General features: G+C 36.9%; 1 protein-coding gene across 5 annotated transcripts in view; it reads right to left on the reverse strand.

Annotated features, from left to right (window-relative positions):
- DMXL2 (Dmx like 2) overlaps window positions 1-22,253 on the reverse strand; it is a 162,644-nt gene that overhangs the window by 103,215 nt on the left and 37,176 nt on the right. For 4 of the 5 annotated variants that reach the window (XM_067747048.1, XM_067747035.1, XM_067747046.1 and 1 more), the window contains exons 3-6: window positions 21,279-21,350; window positions 16,825-16,903; window positions 15,856-15,991; window positions 15,124-15,190 (exon numbers count right to left, since the gene is read on the reverse strand). In XM_067747048.1, coding sequence (XP_067603149.1) covers window positions 15,124-15,190; window positions 15,856-15,991; window positions 16,825-16,903; window positions 21,279-21,350 — 354 coding nt within the window. Of the gene's footprint in view, window positions 1-15,123; window positions 15,191-15,855; window positions 15,992-16,824; window positions 16,904-21,278; window positions 21,351-22,253 lie in introns of those variants that run through there. The other variant, XM_067747051.1, reaches the window with a different exon arrangement.

Genomic DNA, 22,253 nt, shown 5'->3' on the forward strand with positions numbered 1-22,253 from the left:
CCCGCCAGCTTCCCCCTCAAATGAAGCAGCCTCACCATTGTCATGTTACTACCTAAAACTCTAAAACCACACAGAATTAAACTAGAAATCTGTACAAGAAAGATAGCTAGAAAATTCCCAAATATTTATAAACTAAACAAAAACACTTCTAAATTACAAGACAATTTTTTTTAATGTATTTATTTTATTTTTGGCTGCACTGGGTCTTTGTTGCTGCACGCAGGCTTTTCTCTAGTTGAGGTGAGCGGGGGCTACTCTTCATTGTGGTGTGCAGGCTTCTCATTGTGGTGGCTTCTCTTGTTGTGGAGCATGGGCTCTCGGTGCGTGGGCTTCAGTAGCTGTGGCTCGAAGGCCCTAGAGCGCAGGCTCAGCAGCTGTGACACATGGGCTTAGTTGCTCCGCGGCATGTGGGATCTTCCCAGACCAGGGATTGAACCCGTGTCCCCTGCACTGGCAGGTGGATTCCCAACCACAGCGCCACCAGGGAAGCCCAGCAAATTTTAACATATGTTGAACTGAATGAAAATGAAAGCAAAACATAAAAATTTGGGAGTTGCAGCTACATCAGTGCTTAGAAGGAAATGTATAGCTTTAAATGCTTATATCAGAAAAGAAGACAGGTCTCAAACCAATGGTTTAAGTTTCTACCTGAAGCATCAAATAAGAGCAAAGAGAACTCATATTAAAGAGATATAAAGAAGAATGAAAACCAATGAAATAAAATACAAAAATTATAGAGAAATCAATGAATCCAAAACCTATTTGTGAAGAGATCAATAAAATTGATAATCTATCTAGAAAGACCAAAAATATTTAGAGAGAAAACACAAATTACCATTACCAAGAATGAAAGGTGGGACATGGCTACAGATCCTACAATATGTTAAATCCCTCGAAAGACAATTTCAAAAAAAATTGACAAAGGAAGAAATAGAAAACCTGAATAGCTCTACATCTATTAAAGATGCTGAATTCACAATTTCAAGTCTTCTCACCAGAAAACAAAACCCTAAAACTACAACTAAAATCTGAGGCCCAGGTGGCTTTACTGATGAACTTTACCAAACATTTAAGGAAGAAATAGCACCAATCCTTCACAAAGTGTTTCAGAAAATTGAGGAAAAGATCTCATTGTATAAGGGCAGTATTATTACCGAGATAACAAAACCAAAGACATAAAAAAACTATACAGGAATATCTTTCATGAACAAAGACGCAAACACCTTTAAACCTAATCCATCAGCATATTAAAAAAAAAAACAAATCGTGACCAAGTGGAGTTTATCCCAGCAAAGTGAAGTGGGTTTAACACTGGAAAAATCAGTAATTGCATTTCATCATAGTAACAGAATGAAAAAGAAAACCTACATAATTAACTCACGATATGCAGGAACAGCACTTGACAAAAGTAAACACTAATTCATGGGGGAGAACAACACTCTCAGCATATAGGAATAGGAAAAATAAAAGGGAACATATACAACATGATCAAGTTGAGTGACTCTACAATAAACCTACAACTTACATCATATATAACGGTGCAAGACAATGCTCTTCCCATAAAATTGGGAGCAATACAAGAATGTCTGCTCTCATCAGTTCTACTCAACATTGTACTAGAGGTCCTAGTACTTGCAATATATTGGGTAAGGGAAAAAAATAAAAGGTATACAGATTAGAAAGGAAGAAGTAAAATTGTCTTTTTTCACAAAATCCTAAGAAAACTACCCAAAAAGGCTGCTAGAACTGATAAGCAAGGTAATAAGACTAAGGATCAAAATTCAAAAATCAATTCTATTTCTATATTTAACAATAATTAGCAATGTAATTTCTGTAAATGCTTTTTACATTAGGAAGATAAACTTAAATTGTGTACCCTGAAAACTATGAAACGCTGCTAAGAGAAAGAAAACCTAAATAAAAAGAGAAACATACCACATTCGTAGATAAGAAGACCAAATGTGGGACTTCCACAGTGGCGCAGCAGTTAAGAATCCGCCTGCCAATGCAGGGAACACGGGTCGATCCCTGGTCCGGGAAGATCCCACATGCTGTGGAGCAACTAAGCCCGTGCACCACAACTACTGAGCCTGCGTTCTAGAGCCCACGAGCCACAACTACTGAAGCCCATGCGCCTAGAGCCCCCGCTCTGCAACAAGAGAAGCCACCACAATAAGAAGCCTGCACTTTGCAACGAAGAGTAGCCTCTACTCGCTGCAACTAGAGAAAGCCCACACACAGCAACGAAGACCCAGAGCAGCCAAAAATTAATTAATTATTTTAAAATTAAAAAAAAAAGACCAAATGTTACTAATGTACAATTCTTCCCAAATTGTTCTATAGAGATACAATGTATATAAATAGCATCAAAATCACAGCAGGCTTTTTTGTAGAAACTGACAAAATCTGTATGGAAATCAAAGGACTGACACCACCAAAAATATTTTAAAAGAAAAGTACAAAGTTAGAGGAAACTACTTGTTTTTGGAACTAAATATAAAGCCACAATAATCAAGACACATAATATTAGCGTAAGGGGATACACACACACACACACACACACACACACACACACACACACACACATATCACAATGGAACAAAACAGAGAGGCCAGGATCAGATCCACACATGTATGGAAAACTGATTTTCAACAAAGTTGTCTAGGAAATTCAATGGAGAGTGGATTGCCTTTTTAAAATGCCACTGAAATATCTTGATATACCTTTGGGGAAAAACTGACTTCAAATCAAATGCAAAAAAACCACCTCAAAATGTAAAAGTCAAAACTATAAAACCTCTAAAAGAAAACATAGTAAAATATCTTTGTGATTTCAAGGTAGACAAAGATTTTTTAAATCTAGGCCACAAAAAGCACAAACCAATTTTTTAAAATTGATGTTGGATTTCTTCAAAATTAAAAACTTCTGCCCATCAAAAGACATTGTTTAAAAAAATTAAAAGGCAAGTTACAGACTGGGAGGAAATATATATAATAGATTTATCTTTCAATTGTACTAAATATAGAAAGAACTCATAATTCTATAATAATGAGAAAACAAACCCAATTTTTTTAATGGGCAAAGGACAAATAAACACTTTACCAAAAAAAAAGTATACAGACAGGCAATAAGCATGTGCTCAACATCATTAGAAATCAGAGAAATATATATGAAAACCACAATAAGACACCACTACCCAGACTATTAGAATGGCTAATATTAAAAAGGCTGACAATGCCAAATGTTGGCAAGAAAGTGGAGCAACTGATATTATTCAATTGTTGGTGAGTATGCAAAATGGTACAACTTTGGAAAGCGCCTGGTACTTTTTTGTAACGTACCATGTGACTCAACAATTCCACGCATAGGTATTTTTTACCCATGAGAAGTGAAATGTTTATACAAAGACTTGCAAATGAATGGTCATAGTAGCTTTGTTCATTTTAGCCTAAAACTCCATACAACCTATATGTCAATCAACAGGTGAATGGATAAACAAATTATGATATATCCATATAACAGAATACAACTCAAATAAAAAGAACAAATTACTGATGCACACAACACAGATGAATCGCAAAACACTGTGCTAAGTGCAAGAACTCAGACACAATAGAGTATACGACACAATTTCATTTACATACAACTCTAGTGAAGACCAATCTAATCAATAGTGATAGAAAGCAGAGCAGCTATTTATTATCTGGAACTAGGAATAGGAGTAAGGATTAATTGGGAAGAAGCAAAAGGAAACCTTTTGAGATGGTGTAAGTGTCCAATAACTAGATCGTGGTGGTGATTACATAGGTCTTTAAATTTGTCAAAATATACTGAACTGCACATTTAAAAAATAATTTCATTTTATGTTAATTATACCTTTTAGGTTAATTACATATGGTTTAATTATACCATATAAAGTTAATTATAAAAAAGACATAACAAGATTTATATAAAAGGATGTTCATTTTTAATGGCAATAGAAAAAAATGAGAACTACTAAATGTTCATTAATAGTTATCTGGTTAAGTTAAACTATGGTATACATTCATTCATATAATGGCAAATTATGTTGCCTTTAAAAAGAAAAGATATATCTGTATTGACACATCAATCTATCTATGATACAGTAAGTGAATAAATCAGCTTAAAGAATATGTACACACACACACTTCTGTGTGGTTTACAAAGGCATCAAAAAGTCTGAAAGAATATATATTAAACAGAGAACAGTGGCCATTTTTTTTTTACTGGGGGTATGGCTATTTGGCTGGAGATTTTCATTTTCTCTGCATGTTCCTCTTAATAATAAATACATATTATGTTAAAGAAGTAAAGATATTTCCATGTTAAAGGGGGAATAAAGGGCTTCCCTGGTGGCGCAGTAGTTGAGAGTCCGCCTAACGATGCAGGGGACACGGGTTCGTGGCCTGGTCTGGGAAGATCCCACATGCCGCGGAGTGGCTGGGCCCGTGAGCCATGGCCGCTGAGCCTGCACGTCCAGAGCCTGTGCTCTGCAACGAGAGAGGCCGCGGCAGTGAGAGGCCCGCGTACCGCAAAAAAAAAGGGGGGGGGGGGAATAAAGGTCAATAAGCCAATCCTTAAATAACCAAAACACTAAATCTAGGTACAGAGGCACGCTCTCAAGAGGAGGAAAAGCTTCAGGGAACATTCTGTAGCCAGCTGCTTCCCTTCCCGCCAAAATCACCCTCCTCAAAAATTCTTCTCACCTTAGCTCTTAGAAAGCCCAGTTTTTTTCTCAAAAGAGTAATCCTCTATTAAAGAAAAATGGTTTTGAAAAAAACCAAGGTATTTTAAGTTACATTCAAATTTTAAAAAATAGAAATTTTAGAAAGTGTTCAGATATAAACTTCATAAACATGAACAGTATTTTTTATTGAACAAATATAATGCTTTACAATTTTCAAAAGTTTCACACACACGATTTCATATAATCCCATAATAACCCCCTTTTAAAATCCCCTACCCCTACACTGCCCTCTCCCACTTCCCTCTCCCCACTGGTAACCACTAGTTTGTTCTCTGTATCTGTGAGTCTGCTTTTTTGTTTTATTCACTAGTTTGTCGTATTTTTTAGATTCCACATATAAGTGATATCATACAGTATTTGTCTCTCTGACTTATTTCACTTAGTGTAATGCCCTCCAAGTCCACCCATGTTGCTGCAAATGGCAAAATTTCATTCTTTTTTATGGCTGAGTTGTATTTCATTGTGTGTATATACACACACATACCATGGAGGGCCCAAATCAATAAAATCAGAAATGGAAAAGGAGAAGTTATAACTGACACCACAGAAATACAAAGGATCATAAGAGACTACTACAAGCAAATATACACCAATAAAATGAACAACCTAGAAGAAATGGACAAATTCTTAGAAAGGTACAAACTCCCAAGACTGAACCAGGAAGAAATAGAAAATATGAACAGGCCAATTACCAGTAATGAAATTGAATCAGTAATTTTAAAACTCCCAATAAACAAAAGTCCAGGACCAGATGGCTTCACTGGTGAATTCTACCAAACATTTAGAGAAGACTTAACACCTATGCTTATGAAACTATTCCAAAACACTGCAGAGGAAGGAATACTGCTGAACTCATTCTATGAGGCTGGCATCACCCTGATACAAAAAACAGACAAAGATATCACAAAAAAAGAAAATTACAGGCCATTATCACTGATGAACATAGATGCAAAAATCCTCAACAGGGCTTCCCTGGTGGCCCAGTGGTTAAGAGTCCGTCTGCCAATGCAGGGGACACGGGTTCGTGCCCTGGTCGGGGAAGATCCCACATGCCACGGAGCGGCTGGGCCCGTGAGCCATGGCCGCTGAGCCTGCGCGTCCGGAGCCTGTGCTCCACAACGGGAGAGGCCACAACAGTGAGAGAGGCCCGCGTACCGCAAAAAAAAAAAAAAAAATCCTCAACAAAATATTAGCAAACCAAATCCAACAACACATTAAAAGGATCATACACCATGATCAGGTGGGATTTATCCCAGGGAGGCAAGGGGTTTTCAATATCTGCAGATCAATGTGATATACCACATTAATGAACTGAAGAATAAAAACCATATGATCATCTCAATAGATGCAGAAAAAGCTTCTGACAAAATTCAACACCCATTAATGATAAAAACTCTCCAGAAAGTAGGCATAGAGGGAACCTACCTCAACATAATAAAGGTCATATATGACAAGCCCACAGCTAACATCATACTCAACAGTGAAAAGCTGAAAGCATTTCCTCTAAGATCAGGAACAAGACAAGGATGTCTACTCTCACCACTTTTATTCAACATAGTTTTGGAAGTCTGAGCCACAGCAATCCGTGAAGAAAAAGAAAGAAAAGAAATACAAATTGGAAAGGAAGACGTAAAACTGTCACTGTTTGCAGACATGATACTGTTCATAGAAAATCCTAAAGACACTACCAGAAAACTACTAGGGCTCGTCAGTGAATTCAGTAAAGTTGCTGGATACAAAATTAATATACAGGACTTCCCTGGTGGTGCAGTGGTTAAGAATCCACCTGCCAATGCAGGGGACACAGGCTCAAGCCCTGGTCTGGGAAAATCTTACAGGCCGTGGAGCAACTAAGCCCATGCGCCACAACTACTGAGCCTGCACTCTAGAGCCCGCAAGCCACAACTACTGAGCCCGTGTGCCGCACCTACTGAAGCCCGTGTGCCTAGAGCCCGTGCTCTGCAACAGGAGAAGCCACCGCAATTAGAAGCCCGAGCACCGCAACAAAGAGTAGCCCCGGCTCGCCGCAACTGGAGAAAGCCCACACACAGCAACGAAAACCCAACACAGCCAAAAATAAATACATAAATAAATAAATTTTTTTTTTAAAAAAAATAGATCCTACCATCAAAAGTACTCAATGAACTATAATATTAAAAATCCAGAAGGTAATTGGATTTGAATCCCCAAACACCTGAGTTGAAATTCTGTCATGTGTAGCAGAGGCTTCTGGAAAATGCCTTCTAGTGGTAGATCACAGTCACCATCTGTTTCATCAAGTCAGACAAACTTGGCTTTATTAACAGCAGCAGAACAGATTGAAGAGGAGAGGAAGCCAACATTACAAAGTTAGTTTCTGTTCGTTTTATTAAGATCATCTTAATTGGATGTGGTTATCTTCTCAAAAAAGTGAAGAAATAAGTTTTTAAAATCCACGACATAATTTATTAACCCCCAAAGGCATTCTTTTTTTTCAATTAATTTTCATTGGAGTATAGTTGATTTACAATGTTGTGTTAGTTTCTGCTGTACAGCAAAGTGACTCAGTTATCCACTCTTTTCTAGATTCTATTCCCATATAAGTCATTACAGAGTATTGAGCAGAGTTCCCTGTGCTATACGGTAGGTTCTTATTAGTTATCTATTTTATATATAGTAGGATATATATATATATATCCTTGTGCTATAAAGTAGGTTCTTATTATCTATTTTATATATGTCAATCTCAAAGGCATTCTTATCTTTCCCTCAGAAATGTGAAACACTTAGCTCTTAGGAGAATTGAACATTAAAAGCTTAAGGGGGGGGTGCTTCCCTGGTGGCGCAGTGGTTGAGAGTCTGCCTGCCGATGCAGGGGACACAGGTTCATGCCCCGGTCCTGGAAGATCCTACGTGCCGTGGAGTGGCTGGGCCCGTGAGCCATGGCCGCTGAGCCTGCGCGTCCGGAGTCTGTGCTCCGCAACGGGAGAGGGCACAACAGTGAGAGGCCCGCGTACCGCAAAAAAAAAAAAAAAAGCTTAACGGAACATGACTAATACAATGAAAAAACATACTCAATAATCAATTGCTAAGGCTGTGTGCAATAAAAATTCAGAGAAAAAATGTATTAGGCATTATGCAGTGCACAAACAGAATCGCCTCTGAGGAGCTTAAAATCTAGTTGCTCCATTTAAGAGGACATACTTTTAGTCTTTTTACATATTTTTGTCTGAAGCACAAAGGTATCTTTCAGATTCATTAGGGAGTTCAAATAATCAGAAGATGTTTAGACAATGAATAAAGATCATCTTTCATGGCTCATTAATAGTTTTTAAAGCAACAAGTGACCCTGTCAAACGACCATATATCCTAAAACAGTCTCAAAGTTTAGCCAGCTGTAACACACGGCAGAGGCAAACGTCACACACTGGGTGAGCAAAAGGAGATAATCAGAAACATTAAGAATGTATGAGGGAAATCGACTACAAGCCCTGTCATTCAGCTACAAAAAAATAAATTCTGCCAACAACCTGAGTGAGCTTGGAAAAGGGTTCTGCCCTAGTCAAGTCTCCAGGTCAGAATTCATCCCAGCTGACACCTTTATTGCAGCCAAAAGTGCCCTGATCACGGCACCCAGCTATGTCCGGACACCAAACCCACGGAAGCTGAGATAATAAATGTGTGGTCTTAAGTTGCTAAGTTTGTGGCGATTTCTGTTATGCAATAACAGAAAACTAATACAAACTCCTAGTGATAGTGTTACAAGTAAAATTAAGGCAGGCAAAGGGAATAGAAAGTACAGTGGTAGGTGAGATGCAATTTAAAGGGATGCTTAGGTAAAGCCTCACTGAGACAGTGACATTTAAGAAGTTAAGGGGAAAAGCCACGCAGGTCTCTGGGGGAAGGATTTTTCTGGGTAAAGAGAATAACAATTGCAATAGAAAATGAGGAGAAAAACTTGGAGACAGCAGCTATAAGCAACCCTTTCGAGGTGTTATAAGGAGGGCACAGAATTAACAGAAACTGAGAGAGAAGGTCAAGAGATGGTTTTTGTTATTGTTGCTGTTCGTTTGTTTTAGAATGGGCAAGATTATAGCATATTCGCTATGCTGTGCTGTATTAGTCAGCTCAGGCTGCCATACAAAATACTATAGACTGGGCGGCTTGAACAACAGAAATTTATTTTCTCACAATTCTGGAGGCCAGAAGTCTTAAGATCAGAGTGTCAGCATGGTCAGGTTCTGGTGAGACCTCTCTTCCTGGCTTTTTGACAGCAGCCTTCTTACTGTGTTTTCATGTAGTAGAGAGAGAACAAGCTCTCTGGTATCTCTTCTTATAAGGGTACTGTTCCTATCATGAGGGCCACCCTCATGACTTTATCTAACCTTAACCTCCAAAAGGTCCCATCTCCAAAGATCATCACTTTGCGGGGTTAGGGCTTCAGCATATGAATGGGGAGGGGGGACAAACATTCAGTCCATAACATATGCTAATGTGATGCCCCAATGGAGAAGGGAAAACTAATTGAGAAGAGAGGAGAGCACTGCAATACTGAGGTCCCTGAATAAGCAAGGACAAACGGAATCTAGTTTACAAGTGGAAGAACTGGCCTTGTATAAAAGCAGACCATTCATCCATGGCAACACAAGGGAAGGCAGAACATACATGCACAGATGTAGGGAGATGAACAGATACAGCTAGGTGGTGGGAGTTTATCAAAGTTCTCTTCTGATTACATCTATTTTCTCAGGTAAGAATCCATAGTACACAAATGCTAAAGTGGGAGCATGGACTGTCATATGGGACTCTACCAACACCCAGTGGCATAGAGCTTCAGTTTAAAATACAGTAGCTACATAGAGACAACACACGGTGTTCACGCAAGGTGATAAGTCAGATCAGAGGTGCCTGCATAACACCATAAAAAACAAACAAACAAAGAAAAAGACCCCTAAGGACTATCCCTAAATGAAAGGATGAAATCAAGAAAAAAACCCTCTCTGTAAAGGAATATGGTAAGGAAGGGTTCATCTGCACCTGAACTCTGAGTGAAGGAAAAAGTCTCCGCTGGGCATCTGTAACGACAAAACAGGCCTCATGAGACCCAAGCGCACACTGTGTGGCACAACTTCCAAGCTGAGAATTTAGTTTAAACTGTGTGTGCCCCCAGGTGCCTGGCAGAAACTATACGAACCTTTCCTAGAAGAATGCATACTCAACCCAGGCCTCAAAGCATCCCTACGAATGCATTTGCAATAAATATTTTCTCAATGAAATACAAAGCCAGCTGATTTTGGTGCTGTGAAATCTAAAACATCTGGGTTAAAATCCCAGCTCCACCTTCTGACTATCTCTGTATTCTCAGGGAAGTTCTTAAACTGCAGTTTCCCCTTCTGTAAAACAGTTGCCCCATAGGCTTTTGAAGGCACAGTTTCTGGTACGTAACAGTCAACAGCTACCAGTCACTATCATAACAGTATCAGTATTTATTAGTCTAAAATTACTCATAAGTTTTACTTAATAACGCAAAATAAAATTGTCACCGCCAATAAAATACTTCTGCACCATCCACCATCACCCCAAAACAACTGAGCCTGACTCTAATCCATACTCTGGACAACCCATGAATCAAAAAGTGAATCACACTGAAAATCATAAAAATTTATATTTAGAATAATAATAAAAATAATACACATCAAAAGTTATGGAATTAAAAAAAACTTATGGGATAAAGCTAAGCTTAAAGGGAAATCTATAGTGTTAAATGTATACATTAAAAACAAAAAAGGCTGAGAAAAACAAAAAAGGCTGAACATCTAAAAAAGTTTGAGAAAAACTATTAAGTGTGCAATAGCATTACATCTTTAAAAATGTACATACCTTACTATTTTAAAATACTTTATTACTAAAAATGCTAACCATCATCTGACAACACAGGGTTGAAACAAACCTTCACTGCGTTAAAAAACACATTATCTGCAAAGCACAAGAAAGCAAAGCACAATAAAACCAGGTATACCTGTACAAAAAAGGAAAAATTATTCGCCAAGCCTCACTTTAATACAGAGATCTCATAAATCCTAAATAAAATATTAGCAAAGCAAATCCAGCAAGGACAATACATTACAATCAAGTTGAGATTATTCCAGTAACACAAGATTTATTTAACACTTGAAAATAAGTCCAACATATTTCATCTTATTAAATAAGAAAATAATGATAATATCATTAGATGCAGAAAAAGTATTTGCTAAGATTCAACATCATTTGTGATTTAAAAAAGAAAAATCCTAGCAATCTACAAATAAGAAGGAAACTTCCTTTATCTGAAAAACAGTATCTATAGTAAACACCTACAGTAAATATCACACTTAATGGCGACACAGTGAAAGGCATCTTTTTGATACTGGGAACAAGGAAAAGATACCTACTCTCACCACCTTTACTCAACACTATACTGGAGGTCCTAGATACTGCAGAAAAAAAGAAGACACAAAACACTTAAAAGTTAGAAAAGATGAAATAAAACTGCCATTATTCACAAATAATAGAATTATGCACATAGAAAATTCAAAAGGATCTACAGAGGACTTGTTAGAATTAATGAGTTTATTAAGATTGCTAGGTATAAACCCAATATACAAAAATTAATTGCATTTCTATATACCGGTAATAATTATAAAATGATACCATTCATATCATTTTTGACATCAAAAATATCAAATACCTAGGCATGAATCTAACAAAAGATATTTAGGACCTCTAGAAAAAATTATAAAACCTTACTGGGAGAAGTAAAAAGATCTAAATTAAAGACTATATCATGTTCATAGATGAGAAGACTCAACTGTAAAGACGTCAATTCTCCCAAAACTGATCTATAGAGTCAATGAAATATCAATCAAAATCACAAGAGGTTTTCTGTTTGTTTTATAAAATTTATTATGCTCATTCTAAAATTTATATGGAAATACAAAGGGCCAAAAATAGATAGGATAATCTTAAAGAAGGAAAACAAGATGGGAAGACTTGCTCTACCAGATATCAAGACAATTTAAAAGCTATAGCAACGAAGGTGGCATTACTACAAGGAAAGACCAGTGGACTAGAGAAAAGAATCCAGAAACAGAGCCACACTAGTATGGACATTTGATTTTGACAAAGGTGGCAATAAAGAGCAATGGAGAAACAAGAGGCTTTTCAACAAATTGTGCTGGACAACTGGATATCCATACAGAAAAAGTGAAACCTGACCTCTTCCTCAAACCATACCTAAAAACTATTCCACGTAGGTTTTAGATCTAAATGTGGAAGGCAAAAAATTAAATGTCCAGATTTTAGGCCAGAGGTTCTGAGGTCTTCTGACCCAAGGCACCTGCAGATAGAATTCAAGATATAAAAAATATTTCTGATACCTCAACTGTATCCTCTCATGCCTTAGCATTTTAGTGAGCCAGTTCCAGTTGACAGCAGCCACATATCTTTGCCTGAGTTTTCCAGGAATTGTTTGTAAGTGCTGAGAATTAATGCTCTGCTCTCACCAGCCTTCAACCCATGTGTGTATGTGTGATGTGTCTGAAGAACAAGTGTGAGGAACATAATGTTGTGAGGACCACTAACTCCCAGAGTTAGCCAGAGATTTAATCTTGTTAATCACCTGCATGATAATACACTCTTTTTTAAGCACCTTCACTTCCCTGCCTCAAATCCAGTATATGTTTTTGTGAGCATTGCCCATATTAATTACTTGAACTCGAGGGGGTCTGGGGGTCTGCTTCTTGAGAAACCAAGAAAACCAAGACCCAGAGTTACAATGAACTTGAGTAGGGGAAAAAGATTACTTCTCTATTTTTGTAACTGCTAATTGAAGGAAATGCTAAAGTTCAGTTATGAATATAAACATACCAAAATGATGTTAGCAGTACTTGTGACTTTGTCTCTAACAGAAATCACAGATGTTTTAATATTACACGACAGCTGCTGCAGATACCTCCAAATATTTTTTACACTCCTCACTACATTGAAACCGTTATTTATTAGTTTACTGCTAAACCGCACATGATCGCAGTCTTTCTGTCTATAATGTTATACAGTCTTCCTGTCTATAATGTCATCAACTATTGAGCAACTAACTACCTCTGTGCCAAGTAATCGTTCAACCACAAAACAGTTGAGTGTTCTACAACTAAAGATTAACTCAAAAAGCCTTGGGTGAATTCTGATGTTCTTGGAAAACCTATCCTTGCCTTGTAAAGTATAATATGGAAATTTTAATTCATACACAACAACTAAATACAATTAAACTTTAATCTGTGATTTTTAAATGTAATTTTTTCTTAATGAATACATTAACTAAGAAGTACATAATTGATATCGTCACAAATTTATTTTTTAATATCTTAAAGGTATATTTCAATAACCATATGGTATCATTTTTATAAGTTCAAAACTATTCAAAAATAAAAATTATATTCTTTGGGAATTTACACCTGTGAAACTATTTTTTTTTTAAAGCAATGAAATAAAACATAAAATTCAGGATTCCGGTTGCATAGGTGAGAGGAAAATGAGGAGATGCAAGAGGAAAATAGTAACCCATTAGTTTTATGTCCTTTGTCTCAACTGGGTAGCAGGTACATACATGTGCACTTGTTTAATTATTATCTTATATATAAGTTTTACATATATTCATTTTATACTTAGGAAATATTATGTATTTAAAAAGGAGCATTCATAGAATCAGAAAAATATTCTTGAAACTCAAAAATGTGATAGCAGGGAAAAATTATTTCTAAGTTAGAGCTGAACACCCCACCCAGAATTTAAATAAACAAAAAAAAAATTTTAAAAAATGACGAGGGGGGGAAAGAAAAGAAAATTAGAGGATCAGTATAGAAGGATCCACATCTGAATAAGGGGAGATCCAGAAAGAGAGAAAAGAGAACACGAAAGGAAGGAAATAACACAAAAGGAATAATATAAAATAGTCCCCCTGAACTGAAGGACATGAGTTTTCAGACTGAACAGGCACATCAGATTGCCTGCACAAAAAAAGTCTTTATCCCTTAGAGATACATACTAAAATATTTATAGATGACTGACCCATACCACGATATATTGAAATTTTAGAACACCAGGATAAGGGGAACATTCTTAAAACCTCTAAAAGCTAGAGCTGGGAGAGCATGGTCATAATGGCACTATACCTCTCAAACAGCAACACTGGAAGCTGGCAGGCAACAGAAGCATGATTTTTAAAATTCTGAAGGAAAGTTAGTTCCAACCCAATGCTATGCCCAATAAAATAAAGCATAACAAAGAAGAAAGAACTGTTCAGACTTGCAAGGCCTCAAAAATGCTTTTTTCCCATTCATCTTTTCTCAGGAACCTACTGGAGGGTATCTCCATCAAAACAAGGAAAGAAGATGATAAATGACGTGAAGTAACAGGGAATTTAACAAAGGAGATGGGCAAAGAGAATCTCCCGAGGCTGGTAAAAGAAAATCCTGATATGAGAGCTCTATTATTTTAGACTCAGAGAACAACTAAGCCAGATTGGAGCAAAGAGAACAGACATTTCCAGGATACCTCCTACGTGGGATTATACTGAGAGAAGATCCAAAGAATGTCAGAGGTGTGAGGGATGAATTAGGTATATAGAAAACTAAGCAAACAGTAAAACAAAGTAATTACTAACACCAAAGTAATTATTCCATGAAAAATCTTTTACACATTCTTAATAATGTGAATAATAAATAGTGATTTTCCCAAATATTATGAGCTGCTTATATCAGAAAGACAGGAGGAAGGGAAGTGAATATGTGTATGTGCTAAGTGGAGATGAGGTTGGGACATCAGCTAGAGAACTAAAGTCTCAGCCTCCATAGTAGCATGGCCAGAAATTATACATAAAACCAAAAGGAAAAGAAATAAAAAAAATTTTAAATCGGAGCATAATCAAGTTACTAAAGAATATGTAAAGAAATACTAAACTGCAATTTTATGAATCACTGCCTCTAGGACACAGGAATTAAGAGTTAGAAGAAGGGAGTGCATCTTTTCATTGTAAATCTAGTAGTAATATTTTACTTTTCAAATTATGTACATATGCTATTTTTTAAACCTAAAAATTAATTTTAAAAACCATAAATTTTCATAAGGGTCAAATAAGAATAAAAATAATAGCCATTATTTCCCAAACGCCAACTACCTATGGGAAACATAGCAGATCTTTTACAAAAACTATCACTATTCCTCAGGCCATCTTTGTAATGTAGGATTATCCTAATTTTACAGATGAAAAAACTGAAAATGAGAATGAACAAGGAACACTTTTGTTTTGTTTTTTCTGTTTATGTTTTGTTTGGTCCTTTACCTTTCCAGCAGTAGCAAAATATTCACCATCAGGGGACCACTCCATCAAATGTACAGATACTGAGGTTCTAAAAAAACAAAATTGAACAGTTAGCATTTTTAAAATCTGGAACACTATATATATAAATGGTCAAAAAAAATTTTTTTTAATTAAAAAAAAAAGATTTTCATAACATCATCAAAACAAGAGTGTTTTCACCTCTCTAAAAATAAATCTAAGTATTTCACCTCCCTAAAAATACAAATTAATTCATTAAAGCTAATCCAAAGCTCACTTTGGGGAGCCAAAAAAGAATGCAATTAACATGCATAAATGATATCGCAACCTACATGCCCCACCAACATCCTAATGTAACATTTTGAAAACTGAGCTCATCATCTTCCCTGGCTAGTTGGATCCCTTCACATACTCCATGTTGTTAATGGATCCCTTCACATAATCCTTCCACCTGAAAGAGTGTCTCACAACTTTCACATCTTCCCTCTCCCTATCCCACCTATATCTCATGCATTAATGAATAATTCCTACATATCAACCTTCTCAACCCAAGTCCTGAGGTTATTAACTATGAAAATACTTTCATCCTTTTTTAAAACAATCAATTGTAGCACAGATTAAAGGATGATGTTATAATGGGTTTTGGTTAGAAAAAGTCTATTTTTCTAGGCTTCTAAGAACATATCTCAGGAAGCATTTTTTTAATTAATGAACATAACAGAGTTAGACACTAACTTGCACTGCCAGATGCACTTCCAATCATTTAAAACAGGAGGAATTTTATTATCGATTTCTTCCTCCTCTTCCAGAATGTCACCCCCTGGAGGAGCCCACAACTGAATAGAATCAGTTGCTGTCAACAATCTGTTATCTGAAAATTAAAGAATGTTCAGATGAATAAGCAAGGATTATCTAGAGAAATAAACGCACATGCGGGCTTCTGCTTAGGTGTATAAACTATTCTGTGAAAAATAAGCAATATTGTCTATGAAAAACACTTGTGGAGTATATCCATTTAAAAGTTAGAATCCACTGACAAGAAAACTTGAGGGAAACTTGAGAACAAAAAAAAAAAAGCCTCCTGACAAAGAGCTATTGTCTATCAGGTAAAACTTTAAAAAAAAAATAACAACAGAAGTAGAATAACAAAACAAACCCCAACACAGACTATTCAACACAGAATATATACAACACAGAATATTCTCAGGATATAAGACATAACTAAAGATTAATGAAATTTGTTTTTCTACATGAACTATTAAAATTACCCTCACTAGCTGTGAATGTAAAAAGGGACAACAGCCATTATCATCAAAAGTTTCTAAACTTTCAATATTAAAGACAGTAATTTCCCGAAATACAAATACCAAAGTGAGATAGGGTTTTTCTTATCTTGTTTTATTTCTGATTTTATTTCTTAATAAACACAGTAAGAGTAAAGTGCAGCACATTAATTAATGAAAGAAATCATCATTGTTTCTTGGAACAAAACATTCAAAAATAGCGGGGGAAAGCACAGAACTAACAGTAAATTAAGCACTGTACAAAGCAGTGTATATGAAAAAGAAAAAAGTATACTCATTCACTAGCAAAAAGAGAATACTACTGATCATCTTCTTATTATGGTAGACTATATCACATTGTAATCATACACTTAAAACAAATATTAACTTTTCATAATTTCTAAAGATAATTGCTCAATACCTTGAGGGTCCCATGCTAAATTGTATGTCACGGAACTCAAAAAAAACTGCCCAGTTTTAAGCCACTGACACTTGAGTTGCTGAAACATAGAGAGAGGAAGAAAAAAGAGAAAGATATGTTTTCAAAGTAATATCCACAAGCACAACCATATTATCATTTTCTTCAACTGAAGACAATGATCTGAAACAAAGATGTAAATATTTCACTATTATTTTCAAAATACTGTTTTTAAAATAATTTCCAATGATTCCACTTACTACTCTACCATATCAGGCTGTTTGCCACACCCAAACAAAGCATGTCTTCCAGGCTTCCTTCCATGTCTATAAACACAATCTTTTCTTTGGGGGGGCTGCGCGGGGTCTTCATTGCGGCATGCGGGATCTTCAATGAGGCATGTAGGCTTCTTAGTTGTGGCATGCAAACTCTTAGTTGCGGCATGCATGCAGGATCTAGTTCCCCGACCAGGGATGGAACCCAAGCCCCCTGCACTGGGAGCGCAGTCTTCCCCACTGGACCACCAGGGGAGGCCCCTATAAACACATTCTTATTCTTAGGGTATCCCTCCCTCTCTTTTCCGCCTACAAACTCCTGTGGTTACATCAGGATCTAGCTAAATCATCACCTCTGCAGTGAAGCCTCTTCTGACATCCTGGCAGCACTCAGAGCACTTTTTACTTACATTCTACCATTATAACACTGGTCACACTGAATTATTTGTTTATATATCTGACTCTCCTATTACACTGCAACTCTTCAAGGGCAGGAATTATGCCACAATGAGCTTTGTGTATTCAGTGTTGTAATGACTGGTACACAGATGCTCAATAACTTTATAAAAACAAAGTAAATGCACATTAGAAAGAAGTACAAATTAACACAATCCTATGGAGTCAATGTCTAAAATAAAACTAGATACACCTTCCAAAAAGCCAACAAATTTGAACCATATAATATATAAAACCCACAAACCTGACCTATATTTGAATAATTTCCATTCTATTTTCTTACTGTTTCCATTCTAAAGTGTAGAAAGATTTAAAATTTAAAAGTCGCAGCTTTCCCATGAAATACAGTAAGTAAAAAAGTTTAGATATCTCTTTTCAGTAGATAAACATAAAATGTCCTTTTGTAGGCTTCCCTGGTGGCGCAGTGGTTGAGAGTCCGCCTGCCGATGCAGGGGACACGGGTTCGTGCCCTGGTCCGGGAAGATCCCACATGCCACAGAGTGACTAGGCCTGTGAGCCATGGCTGCTGAGCCTGCGCGTCCGGAGCCTGTGCTCTGCAACGGGAGAGGCCACAACAGTGAGAGGCCCATGTACCGCAAAAAAAAAAAAAAAAAGTCCTTTTGTGAAAATATAGTGCAATGTAAAGACATGTCAAGGCTTTTTATAGGCAAGTTATACATTAATTGCTTGGCAAGTAATAATTTAATAAATGGCGATGCCCTCTCTTATTATAATACTTTTAAAATATTTAACAATAAAATAATTTATTCAAGATTTCATGACTATCTAGAAGTGGAATTTTCAAATACAACTACAAAACCTGAATTTCAGTATCCAAAAGTAATTTTATATTTATTAATCAGGGAAAAAGTTATTTTTTAAACCCTATCACTGCTGACCCAACAACAGTCACAACAGTATTTTAAATACTGCTCAACAGAACTATTTACAGTAATAATAAAATCATTCCTAAAACTAGAGCTATCCCTAACATTCTTTCCATTAGTGCTTCTCAGAGTGTAATCTGTGGACCAATTACACTGCAGAATTTCAGGGAGTGAGGTCTGGAATCTGATTTTTTTTTCCATTTTTTTAAATTTAATTTTTAATTTATATTGGAGTATAGTTATTTAAAATGTTGTGTTAGTTTCCAGTGTACAACAAGTGAATCAGTTATACATATACATACATCTATTCTTTTTCAGATTTTTTTCCCATATACGTTATTACAGAGTATTGAGTAGAGTTCCCTGGGCTATATAGTAGGTCCTTGTTGATTATCTACTTTATATATAGTAGCGTGTATATGTTAATCCCAAACTCCTCATTTATCCCTCCCACACACACCCCCACCTTTCCCCTTTGGTAACCACAAGTTTGTTTGCGAAGTCTGTAAATCTGTTTGTTTTGTAAATAAGTTCATTTGTATCATTTATTTATGGAATCTGATTTTTTTTCTATAAATTTATTTATTTTATTTATTTAGTTTTGGCTGCATTGGGTCTTCATTACTGCACATAGGCTTTCTCTATTTGTGGCGAGTCAGGACTACTCTTCGTTGCGGTGTGAGGGCTTCTCATGGAGGTGGCTTCTCTTGTTGCGGAGCATGGGCTCCAGGCACGCAGGCTTCAGTAATGGTGGCTCATGGGCTCTAGAGCACAGCCTCGGTAGTTGTGGCGCACAGCCTCTAGAGCACAGGCTCAGTAGTTGTGGCGCACGGGGCTTAGTTGCTCTGCGGCATGTGGGATCTTCCCAGATCAAGGCTCGAACCCATGTCCCCTGCATTGTCAGGCAGATTCTTAACCACTGTGCCTCCAGGTAAGCCCCTGAATTTTTAAATATGTACTCTCGATGACTCTTAAGTACTCTGAAAATTTTTTTTTTTTTGCGGTACATGGGCCTCTCACTGTTGTGGCCTCTCCCGTTGCGGAGCACAGGCTCCGGACGCGCAGGCTCAGCGGCCATGGCTCACGGGCCCAGCCGCTCCGCGGCATGTGGGATCTTCCCAGACTGGGGCACGAACCCGTGTCCCCTGCATCGGCAGGTGGACTCTCAACCACTGCGCCACCAGGGAAGTCCAGTACTCTGAAAATTTAATATGCATTTCATAATATTATCATAGGGAAGAGACTATGATATACTTCTGGGGGTAAATGTAAAAAAAAATTCATATACATACATTTAATGAAAAATATCAAAACCACTTATTTACTTTATTTACTGCAGTTAAGAATACAATTTTTTTTTAATTACTGGTAAATATGTCAAGAGGTGAAATCTTGGTGTTCAGATTTCACACTGGCAGTTTTAACTATTTGTGGGTGATGGTGGAGTTCTAATGCATGTAGTAATTTTAAAATTAAAAAATTTTTCTAACCATATTGGATTTTCTGAATATTAAGTAAGACAAAATATAATTCAGCACCCAGTGAGTTTACCTAAGCTCCTAACTCCTTCATTCAAATATTTAGAAGTACCTGTTATGTTCCAGATACTTGAGATGCATCAGTGAACAAAAGAAACAAAGCTCCCTACCCTCATGGAGCTTACATTCTAAATAGTAATCTATAAATAAATAAACAAGATAAGTGCTCTACTGAAAAAGGTTTAAAAATAGAAGGATAGGCAGGTTAGAAGGAAAGTGGGAGAATCAAGTGGCAATTTTTAAAAGGGTGTTCAAGGGACTTCCCTGGTGGTCCAGAGGTAAAGAATCCGCCTTCCAATGCAGGATGCAAATTTGATCCCTGGTCGGGGAACTAACATCCCACATGCCTCGGGGCAACTTAGCCCGCCTGCCTCAAAGAGCGAGCCCACGTTCCGAAACCTACGCGCACCCCAACTAGAGAGAGAAAACCCGTACACCACAACTAGAGAGAACCCCTCACACCACAAATAGAGAGAAACCTGAGCAGACCGCACACCATAACGAAAAGATCCCGCATGCCTCAACAAAGATCCCGTGTGCCGCAACTAAAACCCGACACAGCCAAAAAAAAAATTAAGGAAAATAATTATTTTTTTAAAAAAAGGGAAGGGTGGTCAAGGCATATCTCATTGAGAAGGTATTACTAAGCAAAAACTTAAAGGATCTGTAGGAACTGGCCCTGGAGCTATCTAGAGAAAGAAGGACATTCCAGACAAAAGAACAACCAATGCAAAGGCTCAAAGATGAGAGGGTAACTAGCCAAAGAACAGTGAAAATGCCAGTGTGGCTGGAGTGACCAGAGAGGACAAGAATAGTAGATGAGCTCTGAGAGGTAATAAATGGGTGCAGGTGTGGGGGGCAAGGCGGGGGTGGAGGAAGAAGGGCTGTAGTCCATTCTAAGGCTTTCTGGCTTTAAATGTGAGAGAAGTATGGAGCCATTAGAGTTTTTAGCAGAGAAATGTCATGATCTACTCTGCTGAGAACAGAGAAAGGGCAAGGGGACAGATATTAGACAGGATACTAGTCTAGTAATCTACATAAGAAACAACAGGAGTTCACCTGGGGGTAGATCCCAATTAACAAGGCAAATCTCAATAAGCAATATTCTAGGAAACTGATTTTCTAAAAGGCCTAGGAATATATTCCTAGTGAATGTAAAAGATCTTACCATAAAGCACCAGACAAACTTCACACTAATATTCCAGACCACCTTCAGCACCAGCTCCTAAGGAGCTCTTTATTGCTGTCAACTGGATTCCAAACTCAATTATAAAACTTTTCTACTACCATTTAATACTTACACAATTTCTCTTATGAGAATTTATGCCCAAGGGCTCAAAAATACAAACAGCATTACCATATGAAGCTGCAACCTAAAAAAGAATGAACAAAGCATTAATATTTAAGGAAAAGAGAAAATAAAGGTAACTTCCTTTTCACAATAATGTATAAACTGATTACATACAATCCCAATACAGTATTTATGGTTTATTCCCTTCCATAAATATAACTGGAAAAGTACTGGACTTAAGAATCTCTTCTCTTATCAAAAATTCAGCAGGCTTTATTTTCCATATCAAATACAAGGTTGACCTATTCAAAGAAATCATCCTTTCCTATAAAAATTTCATTTTTAAATACAGAAATAACTTTTATTAACGAAGACACATTTCAATGGTACATCTGTCAGAAACTTTACAATTCAGTGAAAATAATATAAAAACCATGAGAAGTAGAAAAAGACATCAAAGGGCAACAGGTTTTAAAAATATATCAAATAAAATGCCATTAACTATAAAATACCAATAAAAATAAAAAATACCAATTGGGAACACCATGTAGAAGGAGGAATAGAGAAAATGGACTAAGGAGAAACCAGAGAGACATCCACTGCAACTGGAGGAGAAACAGCTGATATAGACATCTCTAGTGGACTTAAGCTAGGAGTTTGTGGGCCAAGAGGACTTTGCTCCACGTCACATACCTGATGAGAAGAAACACAAATTCCTCTGTTCCCAGGAGCTTACCAGAGCCTGTTTTCCAATAATTCCTTGAAAGCCAGTTCCCAGTTTATCTTCCTCTTGGCAAGAGGGAAACAACTACAGGGAACAGACTAAAAACCATCTCTTCTCACACCTCTAGGTCTATGGGTTAACCTATAAAGCTAAATTAGGTATACATGTTTTTAAGGCAAGCCAAAAAGGTCTACTGTGATTTCAGGGCACTCTAATGCAAAAGAAGTGATTTCATTTATTTATTTATTTATTTATTTATTT

This window comes from Pseudorca crassidens, chromosome 1 (assembly GCF_039906515.1).
Source record: "Pseudorca crassidens isolate mPseCra1 chromosome 1, mPseCra1.hap1, whole genome shotgun sequence".
NCBI lineage: Eukaryota > Metazoa > Chordata > Mammalia > Artiodactyla > Delphinidae > Pseudorca > Pseudorca crassidens.